This window comes from Coenobita brevimanus, chromosome 43 (genome assembly GCF_032717465.1).
Source record: "Coenobita brevimanus isolate Jiangsu-jjx chromosome 43, ASM3271746v2, whole genome shotgun sequence".
Classification (NCBI taxonomy): domain Eukaryota; kingdom Metazoa; phylum Arthropoda; class Malacostraca; order Decapoda; family Coenobitidae; genus Coenobita; species Coenobita brevimanus.
In genome coordinates, this window is record NC_136996.1 from 194,860 (window position 1) to 213,790 (window position 18,931).

Consider the following 18,931-nt stretch of genomic DNA (forward strand, 5'->3'; position numbering starts at 1 on the left):
ACTTAAGAGACATAAGAGTTCTGCCTGGTATTCTGCTGCTCCCACTTAACACTTAGAGAGAGAGAGAGAGAGAGAGAGAGAGAGAGAGAGAGAGTGTGTGTAAATTTTTCCCTGTAGTACACATCTCAGACACTCCTAAATAAACACACACACAAACTTATGTACACAGAACAGGCGAAACTTGGAATTTGACATCCGTAGACTTTCAGGCTTCAGGCAGCAAAATTTCTTGGCGAATATATAGCCGACCGAAAGTTAGGTTAGGTCACTTTGGGCAGGGTTTGGTCTGATTAGGTAATTTTTGGTTGAGTTGGGTTCAGTTCGACTAGATATAGACGGATTAGGTTAGATTGCTTTAGAATACGTCGGTTTTGATAGGTTTGGGTTGGGTTTTATTTGGTTGGGTTCGGTTCGGTTGGATTAGGTCATTTTAGGCTTGACTGGGTTGGGTTAGGTCGGGTATGGTATGGTTAAGTGAGACTGGGTAGGATTAGGTAGGGTTAGATGCGGTTAGGCTGTGTCAGAATTGGTTAGGTTAGGTATTGGGAGGTTACGTGAGATTGTTAGGTTAAATACAATTAGACTGGGTTAGGTGAGGTTAAGTTAGATTAGGTTGGGTTAACTTGGGTTGGATTAGGTCATTCGAGGTTAGGTAGGCTTCAGTTCGAGCAAATATTGATAGGTTATTGGAGACTGGGCTAAAATAAATTGGTTTATGCATTGCGGTCTTTTGTTGGTCGGTCCTTCCAAAGTCAAACATCACAGGAGGTGGGCGTGGTTGTGTGTGTGTGTGTGTGTGTGTGTGTGTGTAATTCACCGGGTCGGTCAGGATCACTTGATGGTCGTGATCGTCAGCTTTTACCCTCCCGGAAGGGAGCTGAGAGCTCATATAGTCCGATCTAAGGGCAAGGCTGTGACCTTCACACACGCACACACCCGTGTGTGTGTGTGTGTGTGTGTGTGTGTGTGTGTGTGTGTGTGTGTGTGCTCGCTTCGTGTTTCGTCTATTTTATATATTTTGTGTGTGCCTTGTGTGACTGAAACTTTGTGTTTGTATGTTTCAATTCTCGTGTGACTGAGGGTGGACTGCTTAAGAATAGCACCCTTTATAGTTACGATTGCCTTTTCCTCAGTATAGCATATGTTTTTAGTTTATTTAGCTCTCTCTGGACGATTGTATAAGAGCTTCGTGGAAAATACTAGAACTAGAAAGATGGCAGTAGATACAGCCTTGTGTACCAGATATCCTGCCCAAGTTTCATTAGCAGATATCTTGCCCAAGTTGAATAAAGTCGCCTGAAGTAAGAATAAGGTTGAAGAGACGTTGTTGTACTGAAAGTCGTTGGATATGCCTTGTTTTACGTCTTTTCGTATGTGGCTACGAGATAACAGACTCAGGTTCAGTCTTTTATGGGAAGCGTTAATAGATATCTCAGTGCTTTGCTTAATATGAAGGTTAATATGTCACTGGAATGTTTCTAAAGTTTTCCACCTCCTCTCAAGTAAGGGTGTTTACTGTCTATTACGCTCGTCCAGTTGGTGACATCACTGGTATATGTTTACAGCTCCCCACCTCTCAGGCATCGATGTTTATTCGTGTTTTACATCGGTGTTTATTAAACTCGTCCTATTGGTAATCTGTCAATGGTATGTTTTTAAAGCCTCCTACCTCCCTCTCGTGCAAGGGTGTTTATTATCTATTACACTCCTCCTATTGGTAATTGGTCAATAGCACGTTTGTAGCTTCCGACCTCCCTCGTGCAAGGCTTTTTTCTGCTGATTACACACACCATATTGGGAGTTGTACACGTCCTGTCTGATTATACAATGACAACTCTCTCAAATCATTCATGGTCTTCTCATAGCCTTCATCAGCCTCTGAACCAAGTAGTCTCGTCTGCTTATACTTGCACTCCTCATAGTGCTCATCAGCCTACGAACTACCTATCCAAGCCGTACATAAAGCCAATCAGTCCCACACAGTCCTGCAGATCCACCTTAGATATAACCATATCTCCATACACACACACACACACACACACACACACACACACACACACACACACACACACAATACTCTCTAACGGATCATGCTGGTGAGGAAATGTCTTTATGTAAATGTGGTGGTGTGGGAGGTTGCCATGGTAACACAGTCACCTACCACCAGTCAAGTAAGGATCTTCTTATCGATATATTTTGGATAAGGCTGGTTAATATCCCTTTGAACGCACACACACACACAGAAACACACACACACACACACACACACACACACACACACACACACACATGTAATCAAGTTTGGTAAAAGTGGAAAAAGACCTGATTGGGAATATAAGTTAGGAAATAAAATCCTATACACATCAAAAAGAGAGAAAGACCTAGGTGTGATTATCAATAACAGACTATCTCCGGCTGACCACATCAGCGAGAAGGTACGGAACATGTATACATTGCTTGCAAATATGAGAATAGCATTCACATACATAAATGAAGACATGCTCAGAAGGATAATAACATCATTCATTAGACCAACCCTGGAATATGCATCAGTAGTCTGGAGTCCTCATCTCAAAAAGCACATAGACAAGATTGAAAAAGTTCAAAGGGCCGCTACAAGATGGATACCAAACTTAAGGGACCTAAGCTACGAAGAAAGACTAAATAAACTGAATCTACCAACACTACAGGAGAGAAGGAAAAGAGGTGACATGATAATGCTATATAAGTGCATATCAGGGAAGGAGAAAATAGACTTAAATGATTACTTAACATATGGAGAAGCATCAGCAAGAGGACACTGCAAAAAACTGCATAAGAAGAGAGATGATAAAGACGTAAGGAAATTCAGTTTCCCAAACAGAGCAATTGATCAATGGAATGCACTACCGAATGAAATAGTGTGTGCCAAAACAATTCACAAATTTAAGGATATGTACGATAAATATGGTTTAAGACACGGGACAGTACGAGCTTGACTCATTCCTGTAAAGATACAATTAGGTAAGAACACACACACACACACACACACACACACACTCTCTCTCTCTCTCTCTCTCTCTCTCTCTCTCTCTCTCTCTCTCTCTCTCTCTCAGGAGAGGAAGGAGAAGGGAGGGGCTGGAGGAAAGAGGGGGATAATCCTTCTAAGGTCACCTGCATTCTACGTTTGACCCAGACTTGGGAAGGAAAATACAGGTTTCTCTCCGCCAGTTTATATGGAACAGACTATAGTACTGTAGTAGTAGTAGTAATAGTAGTAGTAGTGGCTTCTGTAGCCCCAGGGTAATCTGGAAAGTGAAATCAGAGGTCAGCAGGCAGAAGTTACTCTTCTTCTGCAGTCAACTAACCTCACGTAGAGGAACAAGGAAGGACGTAAGGGACATTCGTATAATCAAGCAGTGGAGCTGCATGGTTTTATCAGTGCCATCACATGAAGGCACTACCAGCACCATCAAAGGGATGATGGAGAATGATGCCTTTATGTGGTGGGTGACACTGATATGATTGGGTATTGGAACTACCTGGTTATACAGATGTCCCTCACCTCCCTTTCTTTCCCCTGAAGAAAGGATGGTGGGCTGCAGGATAGGGGCAACTCCAGCCTGCTGTTCACTGGGTTCACATTCAGATGAACCTAGGGCTGCAAAGCTACTACTGTACTACCATTAAAGGAGTTCATGTGCTGGAATATGTATTTACCTGCAATAAAAAATGAATAGCACTATGCCATACTTATTTTTTCTCTCAATTTCAGGTGAGACGAGGGAAAATTAGAGCCAACAAGAAGAAAAATTTATCAAAACTGAAGAAAGCAGCTAAAAGACTGCAGGATGATAGAATAGCAGCATTTAAAATTATATTTAATGGTAGGTAAATTTACATGGTGTGTTATTACATTCAGTGTTTTGATAGATTGCATTAATAATAATAATAATAATAATAATAATAATGATAATAATAATAATAATAATGATAATAATAATAATAATAATAATAATAATAATAATAATGATAATAATAATAATAATAATAATAATAATAATAATTAGTGGTAGGTGGTGGCGACCATCATCCACTCACTTGGTGTAGTGCTGCCTACTTCTTCCTTAGCCTTTATCATTCTTTTTCTGTGCCTGCCCTCTTCTCTTCCTATTTCTCCCATCTTTCCTGTCACTTCTTATTGCTTTTCTTTCCTTTACAGTTGGCTTTACATTGAGTGACAAGCCAAATGGTTTCCTGTAAGCCAAGAACCATTTACTATGCTGGGTGGTAACCATATAACCAAACCATATGTGCTCCCAATGTGTCAGCAAGTGGGTTGGTGAAGGGTTAGTGCCCCTCCCTGTAAAACAAATAACTCAAAGTCAAATGGGCACCCCTTACGGGATTATGGCGTCTCGCAATAGATAGATGAATAGATAGATAATAATCATCATCATCTGGACCAGCAAGTTCAATCCTTTCACGCCTGACAATCTCCATCTGCTCTCCCTGACACGCCGTACACATAAAATCAGCATTATCTCGCAGTCTACCTCTGATACCACTACATCTCTTGTGCACCCATTTATCACAAACACCGCACAAGATGGAATTACTTCCCACACCCTTGTGGCAAACTGTAAATGGCCACTCTCCCTCGTCTTTGACAGTACCACCACCAACCCTAGATATCATCACTTTTGTTTTATCTGTATTTACCCTTAAGCCCTTGTGCCCCATACCATCTCTCCACTTCCTAAACCATTCCTCCACCTCCCTTTCGTTCTCTGCAATCAACACCAAATCATCAGCATACAACATCTCCCATGGGAGTCCGTTTCTAAAGTCACATGAGAGGGCTTCAAGTACCATGATAAACAACATGGGACTCAAGACTGACCCCTGATGCACACCAACATTCACGGAAAACTCATCACTGAAATCTCCATTCACTCTTACCTGGGTGCGAGCACCCACATACATAGCCATAACCACCCTAACCAGCCACTCCTCCAAGCCAAGCTTTCTCATTGCCCACTTCACCACCTCTCTAGGGACTCTGTCAAAGACCTTTTCCAAATCAACAAAAACAAAATACAGACCCCTTATCCTACCAATATATTTTTCCTGAAGCTGCCGGACAATGAATATGGCATCAGTGGTCTCCCTACCTGGCATAAACCCAAACTGCATCTCATCAATATTCATTCTTTCTCTAATCATACCTTCTAAAACTCTCTCCATTAGCTTCATTATCTGAGCTAAAAGCATTATACACTCAACCCCCTGCTATCACGCGTTCAGCTATCACACTTATCTGCTATCACGCACACATCAAATGCACAACCATACATGCTATCACACACCCCAAGACCGCTATCACGCGTCGAGTTTGAAGACAGGCTAAGTGAAACTTATTCACACTGCACTTGATACGAAGTTTGCAGAGGATACGATGGTTAATCGGAACGGTAAGGTGGTAAAATTCCCGATTATAGCACGGGCATTTGGAATGCATTTTAACGGATTCCTGCTGAGGACACGATGGGCAAAACAGTGACCAAAACCCATTCGGCTCGAAAGAATATATCGTACTACAGCATTGAAATTTAGCCTAATGCTGAATACTTATTAATATTGTATTTTAGAATAAATATCAATCGTTTTGAAACCCTTATAAAGAGTTAATATTTCTTATGCCTAAAAAACTGTGATATCGATAAAGTAATCACGTGTTTACAGCTGAGACGGGGCTCTGACGACAGTGTGAGGAACGTGTGTGATAGCGTCCAAGTTTTGTTCCACTTAAATGGTCCTCAGCCATTCCTGATATAAGGTACCATGGGATACCCCCTTTAGCTGTGGACACTAAAGAAATGGAGACAGCCAAAGAGATCTGGCGGCAACTAAGCCACTCCCAAGCCTCGGAACCCATCAAACCACCCAAGCCATAATCCTTATAAAAGTTTGATGGCCTTTTATGTTGTTTATTTATTCATTATACTGTTATTATTAATGTAATAATGCTTTATTTCATGTTAGAGGAGAGATTGGCAGGAAATCTTAGGCATAAAGTGGTTAAAAGTTAGAAAAATGGGCCACCAAAAAACCAATTAGAAATTTTCCCATTGATTGTTCAGTTAAGCTATCACGCGCGTTTCCTGTGACCAATTAGGCGCGATAGCAGGGGGTTGAGTGTACCTCTTTAATTTCCTCTTTCCAGGGCATCACCCTTCCCTTTATACACATTTACAATTATACTCCAGCCAATCATATGGGACAACACACTCACAAATAATCATATTTATCAGGTCAGTGACTAACCTCACCCCTATATCTCCTAAGGGCTTCAACATTTCGGCAGTCAACCCAGACACACTTGCTATTTTCTCACTCACAGTAGCAGCATTATTCATAGGCCAAGGGTCAAACGCTGGATCTGCTGGCTCAAACCTTCCCTGTCCCAGTCAAACTCCCCATTCAAGAACCAGCTATAATGCTCTCTCCATGCATCTTTGATATCCTCACTGTTCACCACTACCCTTCCTTCATCATTCTTCACACACTGCTCACCTATAATATCCCAATTATCCCTCTCCATCTGATTTGCCACCTTAAATGTCATATTTTTCCTTTCCCCGTGATTTAGGTTATCAAGTAAAGTCTCTGTGACTGATTTCGCCCTGTATACCTCTCTTCTAGCCCTACACTTGGCAGTCAAGTATTCCTCCTTGCTACCACCCTTCTTCCATTCCAGGAAAAACCTTCTTTTCTCCTTAACTGCAGCTTCTACACCCTCATCCCACCACCAGGTTACTTTATATTTTGATGGTCCTCTTGTCCAACCGCATGTTACATCAGTAACTGTCAAGAGATTGTTCTTGAGGGCTCTGTACTGTTCATTAATGCCTCTGACTACAGCTCCCTGTTCAGCCACCACTCTCCTCATCTCGCTGTAGAAGGCATCCCTTACTACTGTACTTGGTTTTTCAGCTTCCATATTTTCCTCCAAGGTACATAAGTCCTCTTTTTCATCATTCGTTCTTTAAGCACCATATCACAAATCAATAGTTTCTGCTGCTGGACACACTCCTCACTTCCTATAACTTTAACATCCCTTACTAACCTCCTATCGGCCCTCCTAACCAGAAAATAATCTATCTGACTGCTATTTCCCCCAGACTCATACGTAATTAACCTTCTGTCTCTTTTCCTAAAATATGTGTTGCACACAATCATGTCCGTTGCCTTCCCAAACTTGAGTATCCTTTCCCCTTCCACATTCCTTATACCATACGCACATCCCCCATGTACTCCTGCATAACCTTGTGCTGCTTCACGTACATGACCATTTAAATCCCCTCCCAAAACCACTTTTCATGATTCTGCATACCACCTACTACACGTATTAAATCATCCCAAAATCTATCTTTCTCTGCTTCATCCAATCCTGCCTGTGGAGCAGATGCCAATATAATTGCAGCTATCTTTCTACTGGATAGAATTTTCACTACCAATATCCTATTGCTTACTCTCATAACATGCCTAATATATTCCACCCATTTCTCCGCAATCAGTGACATCCGTAGCAGGGCCCGACAGCAATGAATGAGTAAATGGGGAGTGTGTCGTCCTGTCTCGGCTACCTCCCTTTCCTTGGGGGAAGCAGCCTAGGTATATAGATAGATAGATTTCTCCGCAACCATCACACCAACACACCCATATCCGTCTGTCCCCCCCTGCCAAAACAACGTATAGTAACAGTCCATCCCAACAATCTTTCTGGCTGATCCACCCTGTACCAGACTTCTGCAAACACGCCACATCCACTCACGTCCTACTGAATGCCTCAACGACTTCCCCTGCTCTTCCCCTCAAATTTCCCACATTCCATGAACCCACCCTCATCCCCCTGGTTGATTTACTGTCCTCAGGCTTGCTTTGAAACTTATTCTTGTGTTTTGTCATAGTCAGTATTAAGAAAGGGGGATAGACATACCCCATAACTAAATTATCTGGATATCATCTGGTGGTAGCGAGAATAAATAGAAATGACAACCATGGGCAGAATGGGTTATTTTCCATGTGTTGACGATGATGATAATGTAATTACAGTTTTTTCCTTCTCAACTCAACAGAAGCAAAGAGAGCCATAGAGAGACAGAAGACACAACCTCCTACAAGTTCATCAACACCAGTGGACCTGTTACCTGTCGAGGAGGAGGAGAAAGAAAAGAAGGAGGGGGTGAAACGGGATGAAGAGACCGTTAGGAAGGAGTCGACACTGACTGAGGAGACGAGCCATGTGGGGGAAACTGAACACGATGATAAACTGGACAGTGAAATGAAGGGTGAAAAGGAGAGGAAACAGGAGATAGGAGAGAAATATAGTGATGGGAAGAAGATGGATAGTTTAATTAATGATGAAGTAGAAAAGCAAGAGAAAGGAGAAAAATCCAGTGATGAGGAAAGATTAGACAGTGATAACAAGGGTGAAATAGATGAAAAAGAAGAGAAAGGAAGAAGATTGAGGGTTGAGAAAATATTAGACAGTGGAACTAAGTGTGAAGTAGATAAGAAACGAGAGAAAGGGGAAAATCTAAGGCTGAGAAAAACCTAGACAGTGGAAATAATGGTGAAATACATAAGAAAGAAGAGAACGATGAGAATTCCAAGGGTGAGACGCACATGAATGCAGACAGAGCCCGGTGGATAATATTTCATGAACTGAAGATGCTGGCAGATCCCGTCCAGCACCGTAATTTTAGAGAGTAGGTGTTTTTTTAAATTGAGTCACTTTTTTTTTTTTTTTTTATGTGTCCGACTCTGGGCAAAGGCTTCAAGGCCTATATCTCAGGGGCAGTAGCCTATCCCAAGGCCCAGTAGTCCTCCTACACCTCCACATGTCACCACTTCGGCGCTAACACCCACCGTCCATACTGAATACATGCTAGGGCTGTCTCATACAGGACTGCAGTCAGATCCCTCTGTGTGATTAAGTTACGTTCGTGGACAAAAAAACAGTCAGTTGTATATCAGATGTAGGGATCATAGCAATCTTATATGGGAAATTGGTGATTATTTATCGAAAAAGATGCCGAAATATTAAGATCATATAAGCAAACAATTGCACAATGGAAGCAACGTTGGGTCTGGTTAGTACTTGGATGGGTGACCGCCTGGGAGCACCAGATGCTGTTGGCATCCCTACGTGTCAAGTGGGGTTGGTGGAGGATTAGTGCCCCTCCCTGTAAAACAATTAACTCTAAGCCCTTGGCCACCCCGTGTGGGATACATGGCATCTGGCAATGAATGAGTGAATGAATGAATGAAGATCGTATAGTGGGGTTTAGGTGCACTGATGTATTGAATATTGGTTAGGTAGTATGTTGTTACTGGTAATAGGGTAGAAGGGAGTGTGCTTAGTTGGTGTGGTCATATGCTATACAGGTATTTGCCACTCGGTGTCCACAGTACGTTCCGAAAAATAGGATGTTAAGTGATCTGGACATTAAGCGACTACCATAACTTATGCACTGAATACTGTACTGTATATTGTACTATATATACAGGTATGTGATATATACTGTACTGTATATTACTTGTAAAGTAAGGTTAGGTTAGTAAGAATGAAACGACTTAGGATGGATTAACCTTCGGGGTGAATTGATGAGAAAACCCTCTAATCTGACGCCTCTCCCCAGGTACTGCACCCATGTTGTGACAGATGAAATTAATGAAGTGGCAGCAGAATTGCTCTAAGCTGTGGTTCTGTTCCAGAGGCGACTGTATGCACGGGACCCTGCCAAGGGTGCCATCAAGTCAGTTGATAATTTTTGTTGTTGCTGTTGTAGCACAGGTAGTAGTAGTAGTAGTAACTGTGACCCCAGGCCTATGTAAACAAGAAGCCAGTGGACTATAGGCTGAAGCTGACATTTTTCTGCAGTCCACCATTTTTCAATTGGGGGATGGGAAGGAAATTGATGGTTGTTTGTAAAACCAGGCAGTGGAACCACCGAGTTATATAGGCACCGGACTACTGGCACATGAAGGTGTTCTTTGCCAGCACCTGCTTCAAGTGAAACCGCCCTAAGTGAGACATATTTCTGGTTTGTGACTGAGTGGTTAAAGCTTAAAAACATTCATTTCTAACTTGCGAGCAACTTTATAATGAATCATAAGTAACTTTAAGTGAATATCGTCATCATCATCATCATCATTATCTAATCCTGTGTTGCCCCATGAGGAGTGTAGGAACCCAGGGCTAGGCAAGTTGGTCCAGACATTTAAGATGAGAGTGACCAGCCTCACTCATCCCTGAGTGGCATTACATGAGCAATAAACCCCAACCTTCCCTTGGATATAAACCTGCATTGGCTTAATCTGGCAGGAGTGCCTTAGTTACCCACTAAACCACCAGGTGCCATAGTTTGGTTATGTGGTTATCACCCAGTGTAGTAAATGGTTTCCTGATGTACAGGAGACCATTTGCCATGTCAGTCAGTGGAGAGTCACCTGTAGACAGAAGGAAGAAGAAAGAAAGAAGGAAAGAAAGAAAGAAAGAAAGAAGAGGAAGGAAGGAAAGAAGAAAGGAAGAGAGGAGAGGACAGTCACCTGAGAGCAGCACTACGTCGAGTGAGTGGTTGGTGAGCGCCCCCACCTACCACTAATAGATGTTAATTCATCAGCAGCAGAATAATGAAACAGCTTTTAAAGTGAAACAGCTCTAACCTATTAAAGTAGAGTGATATTTTCTATTTTATTCTCTCATGATACAGTTGTATTCAGCATAAGAGAGACTTTGAAGTCGAGAGGTTAGAAATACCCTCCATCAACCCCAACACCATAGAAAGTCTTCCAAAGGAAAATGAAATAATCTGGTAGTTATGAAAAGACAGTTGATTAATACATCGTTGGATTCATGCTATTAATTTAGGCCAAAATGTAACTCCCTTTTTTTTGACAGGCAGAGGTTTGTGTGTGGGCTGAAGCAGACAGCCAAGTTAATGGGCAAGATGTCATGCATCATTATGGCACCAAATATACAGAAGTGCTATGAACCAGGTAACAACATATTTGCATGTTTGTTTTAACCCGGCTCAGATCCTAACCTCTTTCAGCTCAGTTGATGGCCAAATGTAGTTGGATGAGAGTCAGTTTGACAAGCAACCAAGGAGATTCCTACCTCATAATGAAGGCTTACAGAATTTCATATGCCCTTGACTTGGTATTCAAGGTGTGGAAGTGGCCCAGCTTTGTCAGCTGAAAATTAACCAACAATAGTGTGTCAGCTGTTATTATATTACTGTATCCCTTTGCTATGTGCTTAATTGAGTGAAGTAAGCGGTGATTGATTATTTGTTATTTTCATGTCATTGTTTGGTCCAATAAATTTTGGGTTAAGAGTGAATGCGTGAGAATGTTGTACAGTATGGTACAGTACAGTACAGGTACTGTAAGTAGTGTTATAAACAGTAATGTAGTAGTAACCACAACCCTAGGCTTATCTGAATGTGAACCCAGTGGATTACAGGCCAGAGATGCCATCTTCTTGTAGCTCACCATTCTCCTTTTAGAGGAGAGGGAGGGAGTTGAGGAAAGTATGTATAACTGGGCAGGGCAGCAGCTCGGTTATATCAGTGCGTCCACATGTAGGTGTCTTTTTCTAGCTCCATCGTTTTGTTTAATTTTTGAAGGCTCTATGCATCGGTCTTGGTCACCTAATGGCGGCTCTCCATGCTGCTCCATCTGTGGCAGCTTCCCTATTCAGTCCCTCATCCCTGAGGTCACACTGAATGACATCGTCCCAGGTGTTTTTCGGTCTGCCTCTCGCAACCCTACCCCTAACATTAACACTTCTCACTTTCAGCACCCATTTATCATCATTCATCCCCTCCACATGCCCAAACTATCTCAGTCTGCCTCTCCTCATCACAGCACCAATACAGTCCAGTCCCAACCTACTCCTCAACTCTTCCATCATAAACCTAGCTCCCCCAGGCCTCACACTCGGGGATGCACTGCACATCCACCTAATCATTGTCATTTCTGTACATTTGAGCTTGCGAATATCCTCTTCCTTTACTGCCAGGTCTCACTACCATACAGCATTACACTCCTAACAAAAGCTGTATAAAGAGATCCTTTACCACAGAGGGAGAACCCTCTCAATGTCAGGAGAGGCAACAGCTCCCTGAACTTCTTCCAACCACTCCTTGCTCTAGCCACAGAGCTAGCTCCAGCCCTGCCACAAGCACATAACATGTCTCCCAAATAACAAAACTCTTCCACACACTCGAGAGATCCACCAGCAAGTTCAATCCTTTCACGCCTGTCAATCTCCACCTGCTGTCTCTGACACACCGCACACATGAAATCAGTGTTATCTCGCAGTCTACCTCTAATACCACTACATCTCTTATGCACCCAATTATTACAGACACTGCACAAGATGGAATTACTTCCTATGCCCTTGTGGCAAATCGCACATAGCCATTCTCCTTCTTCTTTGACAGTACTGCCCCTAGCCCTGGATACCATCACTTTTGTTTTTTCTTCATTTACTCCTAAGCCCTTGTGCCCCATGCCATCTCTCCACTTCCTAAATAATGTAAAATGTACCCAATACAGTACTGGTATTTGTCCCTCAGCATCGTTTTAAGTGTGTTTAATGATGGAAAGGGTCGATTGTAGCCAACCAGTTTTTAAAAAATAATTTCTGAAATTTGATTAAAGTAAAACCTGTATGGTCTCTGTGTATTTTTACTGACTGCACTCTGTTGTGTGTAGCCTTTGGTAATCTATACATTTCAGTTCAGCATCCCTTCACATACACTGTACCATTCACCTCATATGCTTTATACCTCTTACGGGTCCCACCCAAAAATCCGAAAAATCTGATAATCCGAATGATTCTCGGTCCACTGCCATTCGGATTGATGGACTTTTATTGTACAGCTTATTAATTTTAGACATCTCAGACTTTAATAATTATTTTGGGTATCAGTGTCCCCATCCTGCACAGTAATTTATCATGTATGCCATCTCTGTACTGACCCTTTTCCTAGTCTGAAGTGCTGCTTTATACCTGGTACTCATTTTGTCTTAACTTGGCCCAGAGTTTTGCAATTTCTAGCTCAGTGGCTGAAAAAGACAATGCCCTGTACTCTGGCTGTATATTCTCTTCATAGCACCTCTTCTTGACTACTATTTTTTTTTTTACTATAACTATCTATCTATCTATCTATTGCCAGATGCCTCAATCCCGTTTGGGGTGGCCACAAACAAATCGCCTCCAAGTCGCCCTGTCCCCCGCCATTTCACTCCCCTGCTCCCAACTCACACCCCCCTCTCTCATATACCTCTCCACCCCATCTCTCCATCTCATCCTCGGCCTCCCCCTCCCTCTTTCCCCCTCCACCTCACTCACATACACTCTCTTCGTCAGTCTTTGACCCTCCATCCTCTCCACATGGCCAAACCACCTCAGTGTGTTCCTCATAACGCTTCCTATCACATCCACATCAACACCACAACGCTCCTTTTACTATAACCAGACATAAAATTGCCATCTCTCTATTGTAAATGCTGAGTTGTAACAACAGATTAGCACTAGAATATAATGCTAGTAAAAAAAAAAAAAAAAATCCTGTGGAGGGAATATAGAGCCATAGCATTGCCTTTTTCTGTCACTGGACTATATGAAATAAGTGGCAACAGGAAAAAGAAGCCTAGTATAACCTTCTAGTGTTTATCTTTTGCAACACCTCAGCATTCAAGATGAAGAGCTGACAGTTTTAGGCCAAGCAGAAGCAAGAGTAATATAAGGCACTCTTCCCCTGCAGGAGGTCTAGATGATGCTGTGGAAAAGACACTACAACAAGCAAAACTGCAAGAGGTGCCGGTTGTATTTGCACTGTCGCTGAAGAAACTGGGAGGCCTTACCCACATCAAGCAAAACATTTCCTGTGTTGGCATCATTAATTATCAGGGAGCTCAGGTGCAGTCACTTATGTTTGAATTCATGTGATGTTTGTGCTGGTTTTGTTGGTAATTTTGTGGAAGTAGTGTGTGGTGAGTAAGGATGGAAGCAGTATGATGAGTAAGGATGGAGGCTGTGTGATGAGTAGTATGGAAGCATTGTGATGAGTAACGATGGAAGCAGTTTGACGAGTAAGGATGGAAGTTTAATAGAGTGCAGGAAAAAAAAAAATGGTGCAATGAGATACTGACCAACGTTTAAAAAAAAACCCTAGGCTCAGTAGGTTAAGGCAAGGATAATTTTTTTTTTTTTTTAAATGGTAACGACTTGAAATTGCCATCTTGTCATTGTGACTGCTAGGCTGTAACAGTAGATGAACACTAGAATATGGTACTTGTTGCAAAGAAGTGTGTGGAAAGTACAGTACTATGTGTTGAGCTGTAGCATCGTCTTTTTCTGCCATTCAGCCACCTGTAGTAATCTGCAAAAGGACAAACATCTAGGCCAGGCTGAGGTAAAAAAGGTATTGCTCCATGTCTGCAGGTAGCATTATGTAAGCAGGTGGTGAATCAGTAGAGAGGTGATCCACTATCCCAATGGACACAGATTCGAATCCCGGCTGGGGCATGGAATGGTTTAAGGGATTTGAATTTGACATGCCTTAAAAACACCCCCACTAATACCATTACACCAGTCCTGTATGAGACACCCCTAGTATGTATTCAGTATGGGTGGCAGGTGTTAGTGCTGAAGTGGTGACATGTGGAGGTCCATGGTTTGTAGAACTACTGGGCCTCAGGGAAAGGACTGTTAAGCATATGTCCAGAGTCAGATACATTAAAGGAAAAAAGTATGAAGTAAAATGACGGTTTTGCATTTAAGCCATAATTGTCAGAGTAACATTTCACTAGAGTCCTTTTGCCTTAACTTGGCCCAGGTTCTGATCCTTTTGCTGCCTATTTCACGTATCTCAGTGGCAGAATGAGACAGTACTTTGGCTCAACATGATTTCCATAGTACTTCATTTCTAGCATTATATTCTAGTGCTATTCTCATGTTACAACTCAGCAGTGAAGGTGGAGAGATGTCAGTTTTATACCAGGTTACAGTAGAAAGGGTAAAGTAGGGTGATGATGATGATGATGATGGTGGTGGTGATACAATACTACTATCCTACCTCAACCTTGCTTTATGTGGGAATAATGGTCTGGATGGTGATGATGATGTTGATGATAATGATGATTATGATGATTATTATTATTGTTATGACAATGATGATAGTGATGACAGCAATATGAGATTGATAATGCTGTAGTGGCTGATGATGATGATTTGGATTGGCTTATTTTCAGGACTCCTTCCACAAGTTGATGGCTCTGATACCAGCTGCAAAGGAGAAGTACCAGGCTTTGGTCAGGAGTCGCCAGCAGGCCATCCTTCCCCTATCCACACCTCCTCTCCCTGCTCCTCCTCCTTCGTCACTTCCTGACCTCACCCCTTCCCCCTCCTCGTCACCTTCCCCATCCTCCACACCCCTTCACATCACCCCTCCTGCTTCCTCACTCCCTGAACCCACCCTTTCCCCCTCCACCACACTGCCTCACCCCTCGCTAACTCAACACACATCATTCCTATATCCTCTACAAAGAAATCCACTAATTGATATTCGAGTTCAGTTTATATTTTTGCACTGTTTTCTCTATTGTAAGGTTTGCTTGTGATTGTTTGTAAAGCATGGGAGTGTTGAAATGCAGTTCATCCAAATATAAATTGCTGTATATAATCTTTGTACTCTAACTTGGTCCAGATTTTCATTCTTTTGCAGCTTATTTTACATAGCTCAGTGGCAGAAAAAGACAATACTTCAGCTCTTCATCCTTTCCATGTAGCATTTCTTCATGACTAGCATCATATTCTAATGCTAATGTATTGTAAATCAGCATTCATGATGGAGAGATGGCAATTTTATGCCAGGTTAGTGTGAAAAGAGTATAATGACGGGTGATGGAGTTAGTGATGTAATAATTAGAAGCAGTTGTAACCTCAGGATTATCTGACTGTGAACCCAGTGGACTGCAGGGTGAGGTTGCCACTCTCCCGCAGCCCATCATCCTCCATTTGAGGGGTAGGGAGGGCATTGAGGATGTTTGTATAACCAGGTAGCTTCACCACCTAGCTACATCAGTGCCACCACATGAAGGCATCCCTTTTCAAGATGAAAATGTTGTAATGCCGTCAATCCAAATATGAATGATAATTACGGATGTTAGGGTTCGAATGAAGGACTGTGGGGGCAGGTGTGGAAGGGTTTAAGTCATGGCTGAGTGTAATTTGTACTGGATTATTGGTTGTTATTCAGACCTCCCACCAAATGGTGCTTTCCAAGGAGGAAAATTACTATACTCTTTTGACTTTAACTTGGCCCAGATTATTGTCCTTTTGCTGTTTATTTCACATAGCGCGTTGATAGAAAAAGACAACAGTATGGCTCCACCTCCTTTACCAAGCACTTTTCATACTGGCGCCCTATTTTAGTGTTAGTCTTATGTTACAACTAAGCATTCAAGAAGGAGAGATGACAATTTTAGGCCAAGTTAGAGTAAAAAGAAAATAAGCTAAAAGGGGAAATCTTTTAAACCCCTGAATTATAAGTCATGTGTTATTTTATTTATTTATTTACTTACAGTAAACCCTCATTATACAATGCCTCATTGTACGATATTTCGCTTATACAATGTCAAAATTTCAGTACCCTATGCCCACTATACAATGGGAACGATTTGCAACAACGATGGATCATCCACGGCTCAGTGAACAGCGAATGTGCAAATGCAACAAAAACGTCCTCACACTGTCGGCATTAGACCACACACACTTGTCCACCGGTCCAGCCTCATTAGCTAGCCCTGCCCAGCCAGCTAGCCCAGTCTTATCGATTGGTCCAGCACCATCAGCCAGCACCACCCAGCCATCTAGCCCAGTCTCATCCGCCAGTCCAGACTCATCAGCCAGCCCCGTGCAGCCAGCCAGCCCTGCCCAGTCAGCCAGTTCTGCCAGTGATGAGTGAGGGCTGTGAGGCCCTAACTGTCCCTTAGCCTCGGAGGGGACATCAACAATCCTATTTACTTAAGTAATAGTAAGAACTACTGTATACTGTTATTTTCATGTTTTTCCCCTCTTTATTCATTATTAATGTGTTACTTTACATGTTTAAACATAAGGATATTTCATGTATGTGAGTGTTAAGGTGTGTGAATGTGCGCGTTTAGGCAGGTCTGGGAACGTGTCCCCATTAACTACATGTTATAACAGGTTCACTATACAATGGATTGCTATACGATGGGGTTTTCAGGAACGGAACCCCATCGTATAATGAGGGTTTACTGCATGAAAAAATATAATGGAAATTGGCTGTTTGGGTTTGGTAATGTGTACTGTATTGTAAATGAGCTTTTTTCCTGTAGAACAGTAATGCCACTCAGGGATGTGTGAGGCTGGTCACTCTCATCTTAAATGTCAGGACCAACTTGCCTAGCCCCGGGGTCCTACGCTTCTCATGGGGCAAAGTAGGACTGGATGATGAATGAATGAATGAGAACAGTAATGATTGGATGAGAATGAATGAATGAATGAAAGAACAGTAATGAGAAGCTACACAGTCTGTTGCATAACACAAGCACAGTGGCTGCCCTGGATGCTGGTACTTTCAGCTGGATGTGGGTCTTCCAGTCTGCCTGAACGTTTTTCTTTAAAGTGTGTGTAGTGTGTGTGTGTTTTTACCTAATTGTATCTTTACAGGAATGAGTCAGGCTCATACTGTTCTGTGTATTAAACCATTTTTATCATACATATCCATAAATTTGTGAATAGTTTTGGCACACGCTATATCATTCAGTAGTGCATTCCACTGATCGATTGCCCTATTTGGGAAACTAAATTTCCTTGCATCTTTATCACCTCTCTTTTTACATACATGTAGTTTTTTGCAGTGTTCTCTTGATGCTTCCCCATAGGTTATATATTCATTTATGTCTATTTTCTCTTTCCCTGAGATGCATTTATATAGCATGATCATGTCTCGTCTTTACCTTCTCTCCTGTAGTGTTGGTAGATTCAGGTTTTTCTAGTCTTTCTTCATAGCTTAGATCCCTTAAGCTTGGTACCCATCTTGTAGCTGCCCTTTTTACTTTTCCAGTCTTATCTATGTGTTTTTTGAGATGAGGATTCCAGACTACTAATGCATACTCCAGGGTTGGTCTGATGAATGATGTTATTATCTTTCTCAGTGTGTCTTCATTTATATATGTGAATGCTGTTCTCATATTAGTAAGCAGTGTATACATGTTATGTAGCTTCTCACTGATGTGATCATCTGGAGATAGTTTGTTACTGATAATCACTCCTAGGTCCTTCTCCCTTTCTGATATGTGTAGGGTTGACCTTCCTAACTTATAATCCCAATCTAATCTTTTCTCACTTTTGCCACACTTAATTACATGACACTTGTCCACATTAAATTCCATTTGCCATTTATTACTCCACTGTGTGTGTGTGTGTGTGTGTGTGTGGGGGGGGGAGAAGAAACCAGAGGCCAGTGACTCTCTATGTTGTAGGAATGGCTCTGTTCCATTGGCTGAAATCTATGTAGTATTAACTCAGAATTTTCCACCCACAGAAGTTCAGGCCTCTGGATCCCAAGAAGACCCGTGCTATCTGATGCAGCCTGACAGCGGCAGATGAAGCACCTCACACCTAAGATATATCTATCTATCTATCTATCTATCTGTCTATTGCCAGACGCCACAATCCCATAAGGGATGGCCATTTGACTTTGAGTTATTTGTTTTACGGGAGGGGCACTAACCCTCCACCAACCCACTCGCTGACACATAGGGAGCACGTATGGTTTGGTTATATGGTTACCACCCAGTGTTGTAAATGGTTTCTTGGCTTACAGGAAACCATTTG

General features: G+C 42.1%; 2 protein-coding genes across 2 annotated transcripts in view; both read left to right on the top strand.

The window, feature by feature from the left end:
- Positions 1-18,931, top strand: part of LOC145397725 (uncharacterized) — a 296,131-nt gene that overhangs the window by 114,925 nt on the left and 162,275 nt on the right. The gene's annotated exons all lie outside the window — the stretch shown is intronic.
- LOC145397775 (selenocysteine insertion sequence-binding protein 2-like) lies at positions 9,117-18,680 on the top strand. The gene is made up of 6 exons (XM_080270798.1): positions 9,117-9,137; positions 9,763-9,803; positions 10,949-11,046; positions 13,827-13,981; positions 15,316-15,426; positions 18,639-18,680. The coding sequence occupies exons 1-6, from the start codon at positions 9,117-9,119 to the stop codon at positions 18,678-18,680; spliced, it is 468 nt and encodes a 155-aa protein (XP_080126924.1).

Bases quoted from the DNA above. Each gene is read 5' to 3' on its own strand.
- LOC145397775 (XM_080270798.1), top strand. From the start codon at position 9,117: ATGGAAGCAACGTTGGGTCTG. The intron at 11,047-13,826 runs GTAACAACATAT...CTTCCCCTGCAG, and splicing joins ACAGAAGTGCTATGAACCAG to GAGGTCTAGATGATGCTGTG. The intron at 13,982-15,315 runs GTGCAGTCACTT...GCTTATTTTCAG, and splicing joins TTAATTATCAGGGAGCTCAG to GACTCCTTCCACAAGTTGAT.